General features: G+C 36.9%; 1 protein-coding gene across 3 annotated transcripts in view; it reads right to left on the reverse strand.

Moving 5' to 3' along the window:
* Positions 1–17,945, reverse strand: part of PRKD1 (protein kinase D1) — a 124,777-nt gene that overhangs the window by 27,631 nt on the left and 79,201 nt on the right. Inside the window, exons 1-6 of one of the 3 annotated variants that reach the window (XM_027878745.1) lie at positions 17,331–17,335; positions 15,368–15,499; positions 14,516–14,676; positions 11,068–11,091; positions 2,447–2,657; positions 728–805 (exon numbers count right to left, since the gene is read on the reverse strand). In XM_027878745.1, coding sequence (XP_027734546.1) covers positions 728–805; positions 2,447–2,657; positions 11,068–11,091; positions 14,516–14,676; positions 15,368–15,407 — 514 coding nt within the window. In that variant the 5' untranslated portion in view covers positions 15,408–15,499; positions 17,331–17,335. Of the gene's footprint in view, positions 1–727; positions 806–2,446; positions 2,658–11,067; positions 11,092–14,515; positions 14,677–15,367; positions 15,500–17,330; positions 17,336–17,945 lie in introns of those variants that run through there. The other 2 variants (XM_027878743.1, XM_027878744.1) reach the window with 2 other exon arrangements.

The following is a 17,945-nucleotide window of genomic DNA, read 5'->3' on the forward strand; positions in this document are numbered from 1 at the left end:
TACAGTCACACTACTATGAGAAATACTATGAAAAATATTAATTCACATTCCTAATTTTGGAATTTCTTGGTATGTCTTCAGTAAAGTAGATCACTTGCCTCACAAGGTAATACCTTATTAATCTCAGAAGCAGTTTAGGCTGACAACTTAACACAGTAATATGCATTAGAAACTGAACACTTCACCACACTTCTCATTCTCTTATCACATAGAAAAGTGACATTTTCAAGGCAATCAACAACTCATCTACAACCATCCTTTTTTTTCTCCAGTACCGTCTGTCGAGCCTACTCATACACCCCTATACTTAACACCAAACCAACAGCACATGCATGGGAAAATCAGCAGATAGTCAAGCCTTTATTTCTGGCAATGGATATGATCAGTTTTGTGCTAACGGCAAGAGGTGGAATTTTTCCCTGGAGGGTATTCCCAGTTCTTCTAGGTATGCTTTTCCTTCTCAGGAGAATTATCCTTAACCACTTCCCCCCCCCTCCCCTCCTCAGATTAAAAGGCAATTTTGTGCTTCTATCTGACAGGTAAATGCCAACTTCTCTCACATGTGGCTTTTGGCTTTCCTCTGGGATTCCGCATTCAACAGGCTATCTGCATTCAATCCAGCTTTTTGCTGCTGACATCACCTCTGTGGCAAGTCACAGTTTTACATTTCTCTTTTATTTAGCTGATGGTTTAAACAATGACAGGAATAACTATGAAGACAACTTACCTCCATTAATGGCAACTTCCCCCAGGCAGTTATTTGGCACTTTAGGAGCACAGCGTTTGTGACAGTTGAACCTACAGTCTGTTAAGTAAACAATGGACACAGTAAGATTATTTTTCTGTGACACAATTATATTTTTTCCTGCTATCCAGTCAGGAGATGGCAAGCCCTATAATTTCATTAACACAAGTTACATCTCCAAAGAGAGTGCATTAGCCTGGCTGCGCACTGCCTATCAGTGGAAGGGACAAAATGAAGATTCTAGAAGCATGTTTCCCTCAGGGGAAAAAAAAGCATTTCCAAGGATAGCTGGGTGGAGGCACTACTGCAGCCAAAGCATGTGCTCAACACATCTAGGGAAGTGATGGGGAGACCCAAGTCTTTGGCTGCAAAGCCAGAGCTGCTTTTCCAGTGAAAGAAGCAGATTGGGCAGTAGTGTATCTGCTGCAGCTTATGAGACTGATTACACATCAAACATCGATGACTGAAAATTGAAACAGGAGAACCCCAGCCAACAATTTAAAGTGAGAAAATATTTGTTCTTTACATCTCAAAGCAACTTCTAGACAGCTTGCAACTGAGGGTTCCTTCAATCCCTTCCCTGTTTTCCAGATATTTTTATTTCACTCTGCTTCTTTCATATGTGTAAGTAGCACTTCATTAGATGTCATTTTAACTGTTTTCTTTTGGCTTATGAACATATTTAACTTAAACTAAGAGGTGGAACTTACTAATACACCCAGAAAAGACGCTGAAAGGAAAAAGTAGGTTTTCTATATATTTGTAATTATTTAACTTTAAGACTGATCCAAAAAACAACCGAGGTACAGTAGTGCTAAACTACAGGTTTTTTTTTTTTTTTTTAAATCAGGTAAACATTTGCTCAGATCACAAGGATTCAAAATGAACTGAAACAGGTGATGCCCTTATAGAGATTTTGCTTTAGTTAAACTGAATCAGAATCACACCTTAAATGAATGCAGCTTTGAATTTCTGCAGGGTTCAAAGAAGCAACACTAAGTATACTGATTAATTTTATGATAATTATTGTTTATTTTATTGAAAGAAAGGTGATTTTAAGGATCTAATATCCAACATTAACTAACACCATAGCATGAATAACACTTTGTATTTACAGGCACTCTAGCTGGCTAATATGAGCCAGCAATCTAGGCTACAATCCAAAGGGTCTGACTCACTTCAACACCTACTAAGGTACAACACCATGGAGACTTCAGAGCACATTAGCCACACTGAAAAAAATGTGGGTTTAAATTCCCATATAGCCAATCTTATTTTATTTCCATTACAACTTCCCCAAAACCCTGAACTGCTGGGACTCTGGCATCCACTTCAATTCACACATAAGACCATTTACACTGAAAGTAATGAAGATAAGAATACAGTCTTTTGTGTTAATGATTCAGCTGTAAGCACAGGCTCACCTAGAGCCAAATACAAGATAATCTACACCTGAATGAAACATGTAAGCTACTGCAGATACACCAAAGGGTAAGAATGAACAGCCATGCAAGCCAGCTCCTGCAGAATACCAATTACTGTAATTTTGACTCCAGCTTAATCCAATGTAATTGTACATGTGCCTACACCCAGACAGTTTAGTGAGGAAATCATGAATAAGACTACATAGTAACTACTCAAACACTAATTTATTCATTTCACTATGCTTAGCTTTTATGTTCCTAAAGGATATTTACTTACCTTTGCACTGCAAACCCTGTCTAAAAAGCCCTTTGAGAAGCTTCTTGCAGTACTGGCAAACTGTTGGACGTGTGTAAGAGTGGATGACAAAAGTGTGAGGAACTTTAACCTTAGATAGTAAAATCTTGTCTAGCTGAATAGGTCGTCCAATGTAAGACTGTGAATTTGACCTCTTCTCTCGCCCAGTGAATGATTCTGATGGTGTCTTTTGCTGTGAAATACATAAAAATAATTGTATTCATTTTTAAAAGAATATCATATTAATATATTCAGTTACTTCAGGAACACTAAGTCTTATGTCAAAAAGTCACGTAAGTGTTTTTAAGCACTAATAGAACATGCATCATACCCCTCTCAGACTGCTTTTGAAAAATTTGAATGGTACTGAACAACAGCTTTGCCAACACTACTATCATATGTTTCATACTGAGACCAGAACAGGTTTTTAATTCAAAGAATAAATGTTTTTTAAGCAAAATGAAAATACTCAACAAAAATTTCTCAGAAAAACATTTTGTATTGTGATAAAAGTACAAGCCATTTTTTCCTCTATTATTTTCTGTTTTACATCAAATGTAACTTTGAAAGGCTTTATTTTTTGCATAAACATTAAGAAAATTATTTCCTTATTCTATGTGCATGCAGCTTTTTTATAGAAAAAAGATTAGCATTTTCTATCCCCTTTATTTATAATACTTGCTATCACTAACCTTGCCACATTTAGATAATGCACAGTTGTTTACAATAGGTATTTAAATGCATATATATATATATAAAAATATGTATGAAGTGAGACATTCAGTAAGGTTAGAAATCCAAAGAATTATTCCTGGAAGAAAATACTTACCTTATTTTCTCTACTAAATTCATTTAGATGTACAAATGTTAATTACCCCAGAAAACAACTCACCCAGAAAACTGCTTTGCCCTAATACTTGCCCTTGAGAAACAACCAAACTACACCCACAATTAACATGGAAAGGTGAAAAAAAGGGAGAAGATGCAGCTTGATCATTTAAAACTCGGCATCTTCTGACCATCATCTGCAAATAATCTGATAACTCAAGCCTAGAAATCAAGTCATTCACGATGAACCTGCACTGTTAAAAAACTATAGCAGCTGAAACTTAAGACAGACCTAACCTGAAAAACAGTTTAGTTTCAAACAAATAATGTTACAACCGAGAGGGCTGATTGGTTACTATTCCCTGGTCAACAAAATATAGAAACATGTTGTATGCTTCTGAGAATCTTGGATTAATTGCAGAAGAATCTAAAGAGTCCCAGCCTTTGCCTTCATAGTGTATGGACCATGGGGAAAAAAAAAATTCTTCCTTAAAAGTTCAGATAGATTTCTTGCTGTGAAGATAAGTTCTTTTGCTTATACTGTAGAACTGTCTTTCCAAAGAAGCATCTAGGTGTGCTGTATAAATGTAGTCCTTTCAAATCAAGGAAAAATATGTAAAATACATTATATGAGCCAGGTATGTATGGTCACCAAAAAGAAACTAGACTGAAACAACTATAAGAAAGCATGTGCCTTTTCCTTATCAAAAATAATAGTGGAAAAAGTATGAGTGCATACTTTGATATTATGTGTTTACTTCCTGAGGTTTAAATCTTCACTCTGCAAAGCACTTATGCATACAAAAAAACCCAAACAACAAACTAGTCTCAATTTAATATTAAATTTATTCACAATCTGTGAGCTAGCAATAAAGTTTGCCAAACATTTCCCTGGAGATTACATTAGGTCTTATGAAATCAATATGAAAAGGACTGTAAAAGGGAGGACAAAAGACCATCAGGACAAAAGAATTAGCCACAAATAGACTGCACAAACTGCACTGCTCAGCTACTGTGAGCCACCTGGAAATTACAGCCCTCAGTATTTGTGGACAGGGTAAAGCTTGCAAGTGGAGCAAGAAATAGCAGTGTGGCCCTCTCAGTCTTATGCTTGTGTAGAACAGGAACAACCTTGGCCAGACTGATGTTACACCACGTAACACACCAGCAATTCTTAATTTACAGTGCCTTCAGGCCAAGAGGTGAAGTTGAATTTCACCTTCTCCCATGCTAGCAGAAACAGCATTTATGGATCTGGTCTCACTCCTGCATGCCCAGGCCTAATAAAACTGACTCCACTCCCTACCTCTTCCAGATGGAGACAATGTGCCCTTCTGCTCCTGCTCAGAGGTAAGAGGGGAAGGAAGGAAGGAAGGTTGGTGACAGAGAACTCATGGCAGAAGCAATCTGAGCATCTTTCACATCCCTCTGATTACTGACTGATTAGGAGACATACCTACTCCCCCTTGTCAGATGAGCTTCTCCTCTCAATATCCTCCAAAACTCCTGTCAATATCCTTCAACTCAACTTCCACCACTCCCAGCATCAGACAGATGCCCCAGGTTAAAGTCCCTGAAAGCAAAGAAAACCAGGAAAACTATCCTATTTTCACTGCAAAAGCAAGAATCTCTTCCAAAAAGCACCTTCTTCTTCAGTTGGTGTGCCTGGTTTGTTAGAAGGATGAGTTTTTCCTGGTAGTCAGCCAGACTACTGACTCAGCAAGTCTGGAAACTTCCCAGGAAATGATTGCTTAACCAGATTACACCATGGAAACTAACAGCCTGCATGGCTCCAAATACTAAACAGTCCTTTAGAACAATCAGCCCAGCAAGGTAATCTATACTTTAGCAGCTCAGAGTAGGATTTTCCAAGTGACAACAAACACCAAGAAACATGTGCAGATAGTTAACTGTTGAGCCAAGCCAATGACACTGATCACACCCAGATATTTCAATTCAGTTATGCCTTAAACTATGAGAATATCTAATAGAATCCAGTTTGCTGACACTTATTTTGAAAGAAAAAAAAAAAAAAGTTTTTTTTTTTTTGAAGTTCAACAAGGGAGAGGTGTCAAGCTTTTTCCACACATAGGGCATTCCTCATGACTTATTTAGCTGATGCCTTGCCCCTCCTCTTGTTCAATCTTCTTGAATTTTTGGAATATACTGAAGCTACCATGTGAGTTCTGGTGAGCTTTGTTGAAAGCTATGAGAGGACACAACAATGTGATCACATTAGCTAGAAGCATAAAATCATTGCAGGAAGAAGACACTCTCCCAAGCGTAAAAATAGCTCAGCAGACCTTTTCTACCTTGTCAAAATTAATTGCAAAATACAATTAAGAAACTGAAATAAATACCAATTCTCTGCCAATGGATTCAGCTGCTCTTACTACCTGGGTGAGTCTGATTATCTTCTAGTATCACACCTGTTCCTCCCAAGCACAGAAATCAAAGAAACGTTATGGAGATGCAGAAGGGACTAATGGGAAGCAATAAAAGCTGACCGCGTGGACACAGAGTTGGCCTCTTGGGAACAAAGGCAAGGACTGACTCTGCAAATCAGCTGCATGAGCTAGTCTAAATCATAAAAGAGACTGCTCTTTGCCTGACTTATTTTAAAAGATTTTGACAGTCCCACTAAAAATGTCCCAGGGACTCTGACAAAACTTTAGCAAAAAATTTCATGTTCTACAAGAATCAGAAAGCAACTACTTCTATTCTGACAATCGCACTTGAGGAAACACGTTTAAGTCAGTAACCTTCACTCAGAAGAGAACAGGCTACACAACCTATACTCTCTTAAATATTTAATTTTTCAAAACTGTTAACAAAGAGGTGCTAAACTTTTGCGTGCTCAATATCTACAAACTATTGCAACATTGTTCCTGCATTTTACGCTGAGATATTGAATCAGAAAGAACACAGGTATTCCTCCAATTTTAAAATGTTTGCCTTAACAAAAGAACAAATTATCATCAGCTAGGGTTTTTTATTTACTTGAACAACTGAGAAAAGTGATGGATATTTTTAAAAAAACAAACAGCAATAACTGTTTGCATGAAGTTTCATTTTCAGTGTTGAAGCAGACTTGTTGAAACATGCATATCCTTCCTATATTAAAGGCAGAGGATTAAGCCTTAATATGTTCATACACAATTTCTTCACAGGAAGCTACTGTCAAATGAGGTGCTAGATATCTATGTAACCACAGGAACTCTGTGTTTTTAATGCAATGCAAATGTTGACTTTCTTTGACAAATTAAACTATGTGACTGTAATTAAGTGAATTCAAGGAAACAAATCTTCAGTTAAATATACCGAAATACCACACTTAGACTGCAATCAACTGTGTTGTCTTTCGAGACTTCTCGCACTCTTCTCTTTAAGTCAAGTGTATGATTTAATCCTACAAGCACCACAGTCAGATAGCTATGGTCTGAAAAACATTTCACTTTCACATATGTAAACACATCAAAGAACTGCCTTCAGTAGAAGCTGTTAATATTAAACTATCCACAGATGGAAATTATTATGTACGCTGCACTTCCACTCAGACATCAATTCTAGCAGACAGTGGTTTGAATGCTCTGTCTGTAACCTACTTTACTTTGGAAAGTAGCAAGAGAAGATTACTTGGTTGCAGCAGTCATTGTGTGACTATGCTGACTTGCCAGAACCAGGGAATTCCCGAAACAAAAGCCCTTTCTTGGCAAAGGATTTGCTAGCACCAGCAGGCATAGTAGGACTTGCATAGCACAAAGCTTTTTTCCAGCATCTTAGAGACACAATTTCCTTTGAAACTGCAAGGTTTAGTTTGATCTTACAACATGTACTTCATAATTTTAAGAAGCCTAGCCATGATGATATATAACACATAGGTATATATGTAATTAATAAATTATTTTCACGTAAGTATCTTGCAGTATTAGGACCCCCACATCAGAAGCCAGACTCAGCAGTTTGATTGTGCCTAATGCATAGAGCTAATAAGAAGGGGAAAAAAAGATACACATGATGATACAAAGATATACCTTTGCATCACAGCCAAATGAGACAATACAACGATTCAATACAGTGATTTAATACAACACCCTCTGATTCATCCTATCTTATACAAATATTGCCTTCCCCCCAACCCCTTTCTCCCCCTGATGACTGTATAAATGCATCCCAGCTGACACTGTCTGCATACCATCCTTACCAATTTAGGGATAATCAGCAGGTCTTTAGGCTTAACCACAGACACTGGTTTGGAAAGTTTTGGCATAGGACAGACGAGGTCTAGACAAATCTGCTTGGTGAGGCTTGTCTAAAAAGTAACTTTGGGGGCAGTAGGATGTTACCAATTCAGAAAAACATTATATATTGAAAGGAAAGCACCACTGAACATATCCAGGCGATAATAATGAAGATAAAACCTTGCATTGATTGCCACTATTCCTCAAAACACAAACAGCATTTAGTGATCTTGTACCAATTCACAAGACCCAGAACAAACATGAATGATGTCTCAGAGATACTACAGGGAATTAAAAAGTGTGCTGCAGTGTTTGCCCATTTTTGGTGTTTTCAATATGTGCAAACCCTTCTGCTAGTACTTAGAAACTACAAGAACTTAGTTCTGAGTGTATGTTTCCTTAGATGCACTACACACTCCTAAAAAAATTCCTATTGTTACAGTCACAGAGCATCTACGAATCCCCTGTTTAAGCCATGGTGACTTAGATGAAGGGTCATAAACTGACAACTATTGTTACTATATGTCTTTCTTAAAAACAAAATAGGTGATTTAAGAACAAGTGGCAATTACCTGAGGACAAAAAAACCTGAATCTCTCTCCTCTTCTAAGCTGAAAAGTGAAATACCCATAAAACCTCTCCATAAGATCACTAACAAGTAGTATTCAAAAACATCAGCAGACAGAGCACATATGAAATTGCTGAATATGTGCATCTTAAGCAGCTTATCATTTTCACTTTTACCTATCTTCCTAGGTATTTAAAAAATATTAGGTGCATGATCGATGCAAATTTTATTTACTTTCCTAAATATACATCTTGTAACTTGAAATTATTGGCTTGATCATCTTTTCTATCTTATCTACTTGTACTGAACCTCTGAAACAACAATACTGGTGCAAATTTGATCAGAAAAGAGCTAATGTAGTTTGAATTAGTCACAAGAAATTCAGTCCCACAGCATTTAGTGCATGGTAGATAGTACCAGGACTACTGTTATTTTATGGCACAGCCTAAGGTAAGCCATCCCAAACTTACTTTCTGTATCCTGAAGTAATTTAATTCAGGGTTCTGTTGAACTCTGAATATCATAGACATGCAACGCTTCAGGAAAAAAGGGAACTACATTTTAAATATGTTTTGTGTATCTGGTTTTGATCTTCATCAAGTTTCAATATTTTAAACAGTTGTAAAAAAGCAAGAAAACTAAAAAAACAGCATACAGGTTTTCACTAAATATATGAATATGCTGAAAATAAGTTCACATTAAGACAGAGAGGACTGTGCAGTGTACATCACTGGAGCATGGGAAAATAACTTGAGGGTGACAGAATAAAACAACTATGAGTGGTATTAATTCACAGTTAACTCGAGTGCCTTCAAGAAAAAATATTAATTTTGCCTCTGAGGATCTTTGGTCTAATGAACTCTAGCCATTATAAAAGGACTTCTACTATTTACAAGTGGTTTAAGGCATGAAGATGCTCTCAGCTGCAGCACCCCAGCACTTCTTTAACCCTTCCCTCAAGGGCCCTTTTTTCCAAGGTCAGTGATCTGAGGAGGCATACAAGGCTCGATAGGGACTGGAACTGGGAAAAGGAGACACTGCCTTCTGTAGGAGCATGGGAAAAAAAGGTTTCTTAGAATGGGTAGTTCTGAGTCACTGGAAACAATGACTCCTTATTTCACTGGGGTAAGAGAAAAGGGTATCTGCATTAAGTGACGGGTGCAAGGGAAGAAAGAGAAAATGGCCACCTACAACTCAAGACAATTCCCTCTTAGAGTCTAGTGTCCTAGCTCTGCAGAATCACTCTTCTATATTTAGCTAAAAAGCCTCAAGCCAGATCTGCTTATAATCAATCTAGAGAAGCAAGCAACACCTGGTGCTTTGTATTCTGTCAGTGATACATAAATACTCCTTTTATCTAAAACTATTTACATTTTACATTTTAAATTATTTAGCAAATAATAATTATAGTTTCTGATTCTTCATCAAAAAGCAAAGATAATGTGTAACATTCCACTTACCTATGCCCCATGGGACACATCATTCCTATTTTAAATGCAAAGCTCAGCTAGACTTTTCCTGAGAAATCACTTCCAATGTGTCCATAAAATGACCTTAATATATCAACATTCATTGTTTTTAGGAGAATGAAGAAATCTTACCAAAATAATGGAAACATATATTTAAAAAAGAAATAAAATTCTATCGTGTTACATAAATGTATTTTGAAATAAAAACATAGATGGTTAACATATTTTCTTTTCACAAAAGAAACACAATTTTGTTTTTTCTCCAAATACATTTTTTGCTTTTTTTCATTACTGCCTTTAGTAACTGCTAATTTAGGGTAATCCACCATCATACAGATTGGTAGATTCATCATTTTTCAGACAGCACATAGTTAGAATAAAATTATCTTAGATATTACAAAACCCTTGTTTTATATATACCTGTTTGTACTGTTTATGGGTATTCTGTGGAACTGGAATTCTGGGGCATACTACAATAAGAATGTATATGTTTTAGGAAGACATTAAAACCTCATCCCTAGAACTTTTCAACGTGGCTTTGAGCAACTAGTCTAGTGGAAGGTGGTCCTGATCATGGTAAGTAAGTTGGAATAAGACAATCTTTAAGGTTCTTTCCCACCCAAACCATCCTACAATTCTACGAAATAAAGTTATTTCTTTCAAAGACATAGATGGTTGGCCATGAAAATCTTCACTTCGGCATAACAAAGTATTCCTCAGTTTAACAATGTAGTATTTCCAAAATGGAAAACATTTGCAAAGCCTGTTCTTCTCCAGCTGCATTTCAACTACATGCTGCGAGGGAAAGATGCCAACATTTCTTAGTTTCAGAAACTTGAAACATTAAAGGCAAATCAAACTTCTTGAGAAAATCCATACTGAAAATCAAAGAGAACAACCTTTGACATGAAGTATGCACCTAAAGAAATAGCATTGTTTTCTCATTTAGACTTGATAATCTTTTCATATAGAGCTGTAACTCATTTGTAGACTGTTCATGTTTATCTCCACAGAAATAGAGAATCCCAGACTGTTTTGGGTTTTTTAAATGCAACCATAGTCGGAAAAAAAGAGTTACTGCAATAGTAGTATGGTATTAGAAGTTTAGTACTGGTGAGCACTTAAAGGTCAGGTTTGTTCAGCTTAAAAATAAACCTTTTAAAAATAAAACCTTTATTTTCTACATTACCGCAGCAAATTCCCAAGTCAAGTTCAAAAGTCAAGTTCAAATTTTCTTCCCCTATGTTACTAACAGTATAAAATAGGGCTTCAATCTAACCAATGGCCTCTGTCATGCCTAAGAAGTGAAGAAGTCACTTTTGTTTTGAAATATTTTAATGTTGTTAATCTTACTGTTTAGTAGAAGAATTATGATCCTCACTTTGGAATCTGGACTTTACTATTCTGATTTAATTCCTGCATTTTTCCACATTCATACTGATAATCCTAAATGAGAATGTTGCTGATAGTATGATAGGGAGTAAACTCAGTACATACCTCATAGCCAGGGCTGACAGGAGACTGAGATAGGAAGTTGGAAAGAAGAAAAAAACAGAACAAAGAAATAGGGGAGAGAAAAAGACAGAAAACAACGTTACTTTAGAAGCAGGCATGAATGTCTCATTCTTTGTTATAGAATAGAATGCAGAAGAATTGCATTTGAGCTATGACAGATAAAATTCTGGGTTCTACTTCATTTTTAGAATTTCTGTTGATGAGTTTCACACTGCTAAGTTAAGAATGTTGTCCAAAAAGATGTTGTCCAAATTTTAGATGTTTTAAACTGTACTCAAATACAGTCCCCATTCAATTTTCAGCTCAAATGAAATGCTTTATTGGCTAATGAAAACACTTATACCCAAACAAACTGTTTCTGTGTTATGCAAGGCTAATTAAAGTAAAAGTGTGTTTTGCATGATTCTACACTACTTTGTCTCAAAGATTTTTCAAATGACACAATTTCATATGATACAGTATAAGTTATTCACTTTATAAGTGTCATTTTTCCAGAGGGTAGACTTACATGCTTAATTCAACATTGTAACCTAAAGTTGCCTCCTGTTAGGTACACACAACATCAAAGATCTCCAGGAATTTCATCTCTCTCCACTACTTTGACTCCATGTGGTAATTATGGGTGAAAATATATTTATTTTAGTCCTATTTAAAGAACTGATAGATATCTGATTGAATTCAGTGCTCCTAAACAGAGCTTGTATTTTGTTAGCAGTGATTCAAGTGACACATCAGTATTATAAAGAATGATACAATTTTGTAAATGAGGACGATGTTTTTTCAGTATATTCACAAAGACTGCAAGAAAATGAAAGAAATTCCAAAGTGCAGGCTTTGCTTGGCACCACTGTACAAACTGCCATAAAGCTTATCTCAGAATTACTGCAGAAGAATGGAGTCCAAAGGACAGATCTGACACAGGAGCTTATGACAAAGCTTACGCACACGTAAAAAGAGCGTAATGGGGAGAGGGAATTGAAATAAATTCAATGCAAAAAAAACCCAAAAGGGAACAAAGACATATAGAACCCACGTTAGAGCATTTCTGAACATCTAGTAAATGATACCATGATTTCATGAAATAAAAGTGAAATCAGAAAGCTATTTGATTTCTCTAGGCTAATGTCCATCCCTTTACCTACTGTAAATATATTTTGTTTGTGCATGCACACATATGTGTGCATGTGTGATGTTCAGAATCATCAACACAGAGTGGCTGGAGAGCAGCCAGGCAGAAAGGGATCTGGGGGTGCTGATCGACAGGAAGCTGAACACGAGCCAGCAGTGTGCCCAGGTGGCCAAGAAGGCCAATGGCATCCTGGCCTGTATCAAGAACAGTGTGGCCAGCAGGAGCAGGGAAGTGATCCTTCCCCTGTACTCTGCATTGGTGAGGCCACACCTTGAGTATTGTGTTCAGCTCTGGGCCCCTCAGTTCAGGAAGGACATTGAGGTGCTGGAGAGGGTCCAGAGAAGAGCAACGAGGCTGGTGAAGGGACTTGAGCACAAGTCCTATGAGGAGAGGCTGAGGGAGCTGGGGTTGTTTAGTCTGGAGAAGAGGAGGCTCAGGGGTGACCTCATCACTCTCTTCAACTACCTGAAGGGAGGTTATAGCCAGGTGGGGGTTGGTCTCTTCTCCCAGGCAACCAACAATAGGACAAGGGGACATGGGCTCAAGCTCTGCCAGGGGAGGTTTAGGTTAGATGTTAGGAAGAAATTCTTCACAGAGGGGGTAATCAGGCATTGGAACAGCCTACCCAGAGAGGTGGTGGATTCACCATCCCTGGAGGTTTTTAAGCAGAGATTGGATGTGGCCCTTAGTGCCATGATATAGTAATTGGAGTTGGATCAGGGGTTGGACTTGATGATCTTGGAGGTCTTTTCCAACCCAGTCTATTCTATGATTCTATGATTACAAGTCCTTAGAGAAGTATAACCTGCAGTATAGATGAAACTTCCTGTGTATCTTCACTGGCAATTTAATGTTGTCAACCATTTTGCAATACATAACTTATCCAAACAAGTATTTTATATAAGAATGTATCAGCAAACAACACAGCCATTTAATTAAAAATGTTTTCAAATTGAATTTTTTTTGCTATGTTGTAACTGTACAGTGCAGTGAACATTTATAGAGTGTAAAGGAACATGCTCACTCATACAATTTTTTAAGCAAAATTTCAGAAAAAAAAATCAGAATTAGGGTCAGCCTATGTAAAAATTTTCTGTCTTGGCCTAAGCAATTTCTGAAACAACCTGCTGAGAATTATGATTAATCTGTAAACATTTGTTGCTGTAGTTTGCAGAACTTAAGCACCTTACTCATTTATGCAGCTTTTAAATTAAAAATACAGATTCATAATGTTAACCTAATTTCCAAGTAGCTTTAGACTAATGATAATCAGTAGCATAAGTACATAATTATGGTTCGTAGATGGTACTGCATCTAACACCAGGTCTACATAATTTGCAATAGTGTCCTTTTAGTATGTCAAGTTTAATAAGTTTAATATTCTAATTGAGAGGAAAACATGATAATTGTTGTGTGTACTTATAAATTCTTTCCTCTCTTTTAAACCTTAAGGTTTTCAAAACTTTCACTTAGAAGTGGATTCATTTACACATTGTGTAAAATCTTAACTATTCAAGTATATTATGACCATCAGTGTCATGACAAAGATAAATAATACATATCATCATCATTTACTCCAGACATTTTGTTCCCAGATGAGTTGACTTCATTACAGAAAACTAATAAATTAATGCATATACATGTATACCATATATTGACACATGCTTGTGTGTATATTGTACATCTATATATACATATATATATATATACACTACACACACACACACACACACACACACACACACACATCTTTGTACACTGACCACAAAGACCTGTTTAAGGATCTAATGGAGATTTCTCCTATTTTCTTCTGAACACTCAGAAATATGTTAAATACACAGGCTCCAAATAATTAACTATAGCCTCGGCTGTGCCAGATACTCAGTTTGATACTGTGCTGTCTGGGTCACAGTGTTCTAATGCGGCAAACCTCTCCTGTATAATAAACCAAAGGATATAATGGCCCAATATACAAGAAATTCAACTTCTAGTTTGAGAGAAGACATTCTCCAAGATACAGCTATTCAGGTTAGCATGGGTAGCAGTTTCATACCTCAAAAATAACCTCATTCTTGACCAAGGAGGAGACTCTTGGCAGTATGAGAAGTGGCACATACCTCAAATCCACATACCTTAAGCTGGTGACCTCCCTTTTTATGTCAAGATGCCTTTTCTCACTTTATAATTTACATACCACCCTCCTCTGTAGTCTATAACAGGCAAAACCAGATTCTATAGCACTAAATATCATTGTTTCTTATCAGCTCCTCCCACGGCCTTTACAGTTAGGGAATCCCATACCAGAAGCACTTCATCCGGCACACTGGGTGAGGGTTCTGCAGAAACTGTACGAACACTGCTGAGTCCTGTTAGGGAGACATTTGACAGGCGTCTTTTCCGTACACCACTGCAGTTGTTAGGGATTTTAAATGCACATCTCTTATGGTAGTTTAGACCACATCCTGAAAAGAGAAATTTAAAACCATCTGATTATGGCTCATTACTGTAAAAAAAGCAAATAATTTTGGATTTTTTCAAAAACAAGAATCCAAAAATACTACCTTTATTTTAGACGAAACTTTTTTCCTCTACTCTGTTCCTATATTCTAACAAATTTTTAGAGATATAATGTTATCCGTTCCAAATAGTTACATCTACAACAGTGCTTTGTCTTTGATTTTTCAAAATCCATGGTCTCAAAAAGCAGGAAATTTCTTGATCAGCATTTGGGAGGTAAGGAAGTCTTTCATGGCAAATGGTATATTCTACCGGATACAGTCTATCAGAAGTCAAATAGTTGTGGCAAAATGAGAAAAAATAACTATTACAACCTCCTATGGACTGACGGTAATTTCAGTTAAATAATCTGCATTAATGTGATACAGAATGAGACAAAGACTGAGACTCAAGGAAAGTAGAGTGAAGAACAGATAGCCTTTTCTTAAAAATACATACAGACCATTTTTTTTGCACTTCAAGTTACAGAGCCATATCTAGGAGGCCTCAGAGCAGTCAAAAGGATCAGTTTTTTAATTACTTTCATAGGGCTTACTGTTTCTAACCAATCTAAAAGGAGCATCAGAGACAACATATAGAAACAGAATGGACAAGTCTCTTCTTAAGGCTGAAAAACTGCATCTTGCTGCAGCTTACCTTCGCATTTGAGTCCCTGGCGCACCAGCCCCCACAGCATCTCTCCACAATGGTCACAAAAGGCTGGTGCTCGATACGAATGAACAAACAGAGCATGGGGTCGGATTTGAAAGTCTTCAAAGGTAGCAGAAGCTGTAACAGCAAGATCATTTAAAAATTAATAGAATTAGTAACGTAATTAATATTCTTCATTTGTGCAGTACTTCTTCATAGAACAAAGCAAAACTCTTTTTGGTCATTATCATGATGAACCTTGAATTTGGTATTGTTCACTGTACAATATTTTGAAGATAAAAAGATTGACGATATACCTTCATACTACAATGACCACTAGAAAAATCATAAAGCTGCATTTACAAACTTGCAGCAGTAACACCTCTGAAAATATTTTTCCAATAAAAACACAGGAGGATAATAGCATATCAAACATTTACCAAAATTTCCAGAGTTTAATTAAATGTCAGAAATTTTTCAAAATACTCTTTTACAGGCTTGACTCTCTTTACCTAAAGGTACACATACATAAAAGAAACGAAACACATCCAGTAAAGAAATACTGCAAGGTTTTTTTGACAAGTAAATGGAAATGTATCCAAAATAGGCCATTTCTGCTGATGATTTGGTCTATTTGATTCAGCATCCTATGTTGGTCACGGTGAACTGATCACTCAAGTAAAAAATTCTTATTAGAGCTTAAAAAGAAAACATGTAATGATAGACCCAATTATCAGTAAAGAAAAAAAAACCTTGCAGAGCAGCTTGGAAGATGTTTGTGCATTTCCTGAAGCACCAAATCCCTTCAAAGTGACATGAGCCTGCAACTAGTGTAACAGCTGCCAAAGTTAGAGGGGCTAGTTAAAGGCACTGTTGGAAACTATAAACAACAACAAGGTTTTAAAAACTATTTTTAATACAGAGACAACCAATACCACAATACTTTAAAAAATACACTTAAATGAAATTTTTTCTTTTTCTTATTAAATATGTTAAACATTCATCAGATAGTCTACTGAAAAATAATACCTTTCAAATGTGGTTGAATATTAATCACATATGCAAACATTCAATCTCATTCAGACTAGCATTTAAACAGGTTATTTAAGTGTATGTTTACTGTTCACAGATATCAGTATGAATGAACCAGGTATGCAGCCACATTCCTGATTTGCAACAGAAAGAAAAAAGGAAAGAAGGAAAGAAGAAACCAACAGAAAACATAACCCTTTTTTTTAATGGTTCCTTTCAAAGGAATTCCTAAAAGATCCAAATATCCGGGCTTGTTCCTTTTCTACTAATGAAAAGAGAACCAAAAATCTGCATACCAATCAAGCAGAGGCTGTTAACTAAGTAGACGAGAGTACCAATAAAGACCTATGCCCTGGACTCAGTTCCTTCTCTGAAAAGAAGTGCTACTCTTAGGAAAAACTTTTCCAGAACCGTTCACAGAAAAATATTTCTAATCTCAACCAGTCTTGGGATCTATTAACACAGCTGTATGGAATATGTACCATCCAACGACTCCAGTAATATCAAACCTTCCCTTTATGAAATTCTTATTAGAACAATCCAAATCAATAACAGTTTTTTTAATTGAGCATTTCACTTTCTTCCAAAATTATTTCAAAAAAGCCATACTAAAAAAGCTTACTTAATTCATAGGAAGCCCCTGGTGGCCTAGGGGAAAGGCGCTGCACTGTCACTGCAGAGACCCGGGTTCGATTCCCAGTCGGGGCCCCTTCCCGGGCAGATGGAGCTCGTTAGCCCTGTAAGGCAATCCATCTACGTCCTGAGGACCTCGCTGCCACCGTCCAAGCTCGCTTGGCCCCGGCAGATGAACCTCAGGATTAAAGGGTGGGCTCAGTTCCGCGCACACTGTGTCTCACCTAAAAAATCCAATGCACAGGCTGGAAGGTGGAAAGACCTTCCCCGGTTCTTCGTTCGCGAAGAGACTGGCCATTATAACTTAATTCATAAAATTAGGACTTCATAAAACAATCCATCATATTAGAACATCATGAAACTAAATTAAATAGTTTTATATTTATTTTAAAATGTTAGGTCAGGTATATTTTTCAGACTCATGGGCTTTCAAACACATAAGGATACTTGTTCAAATATGTTATTTTTCTATTTTTATTCCAGACTTCAGTGGTCAAGTTCACTGTTAAGACAATGTTCACTCTGCAATAACGATGGTCTCCATCGTTATCTCCATGGTCTACTAGAAAACACAGCTTATCACAGAATCACAGAATGGGTCAGGATGGAAGGTAACACAGCAGGTCATCTGATCCAACCTCCCTGCTCAAGCAGGGTCATCCTAGAGCACATTTCATAGGACTGCATCCAGACAGTTCTTGAATATCTCAAGTGAGGGAGACCCCACAACATCTCTGGGCAATCTGTTCCAGTGCTCAGTCACCCACACATTAAAGAAGTTCTTCTTCATATCCAGATGGACCTTCCTGTGCATCAGTTTCTGTCCATTGCCTTTTGTCCTATTGCTTGGCACCACTAAGAAGAGTCTGGCTCCATCCTCTTGACATCCTCCCTTCAGAACACATTTTTAGATATTGAG

Source organism: Empidonax traillii, unplaced genomic scaffold (assembly GCF_003031625.1).
Source record: "Empidonax traillii isolate 1590-97213 ecotype Southwest subspecies unplaced genomic scaffold, ASM303162v1 scaffold45:size3623477, whole genome shotgun sequence".
In the NCBI taxonomy this organism is placed as follows: domain Eukaryota; kingdom Metazoa; phylum Chordata; class Aves; order Passeriformes; family Tyrannidae; genus Empidonax; species Empidonax traillii.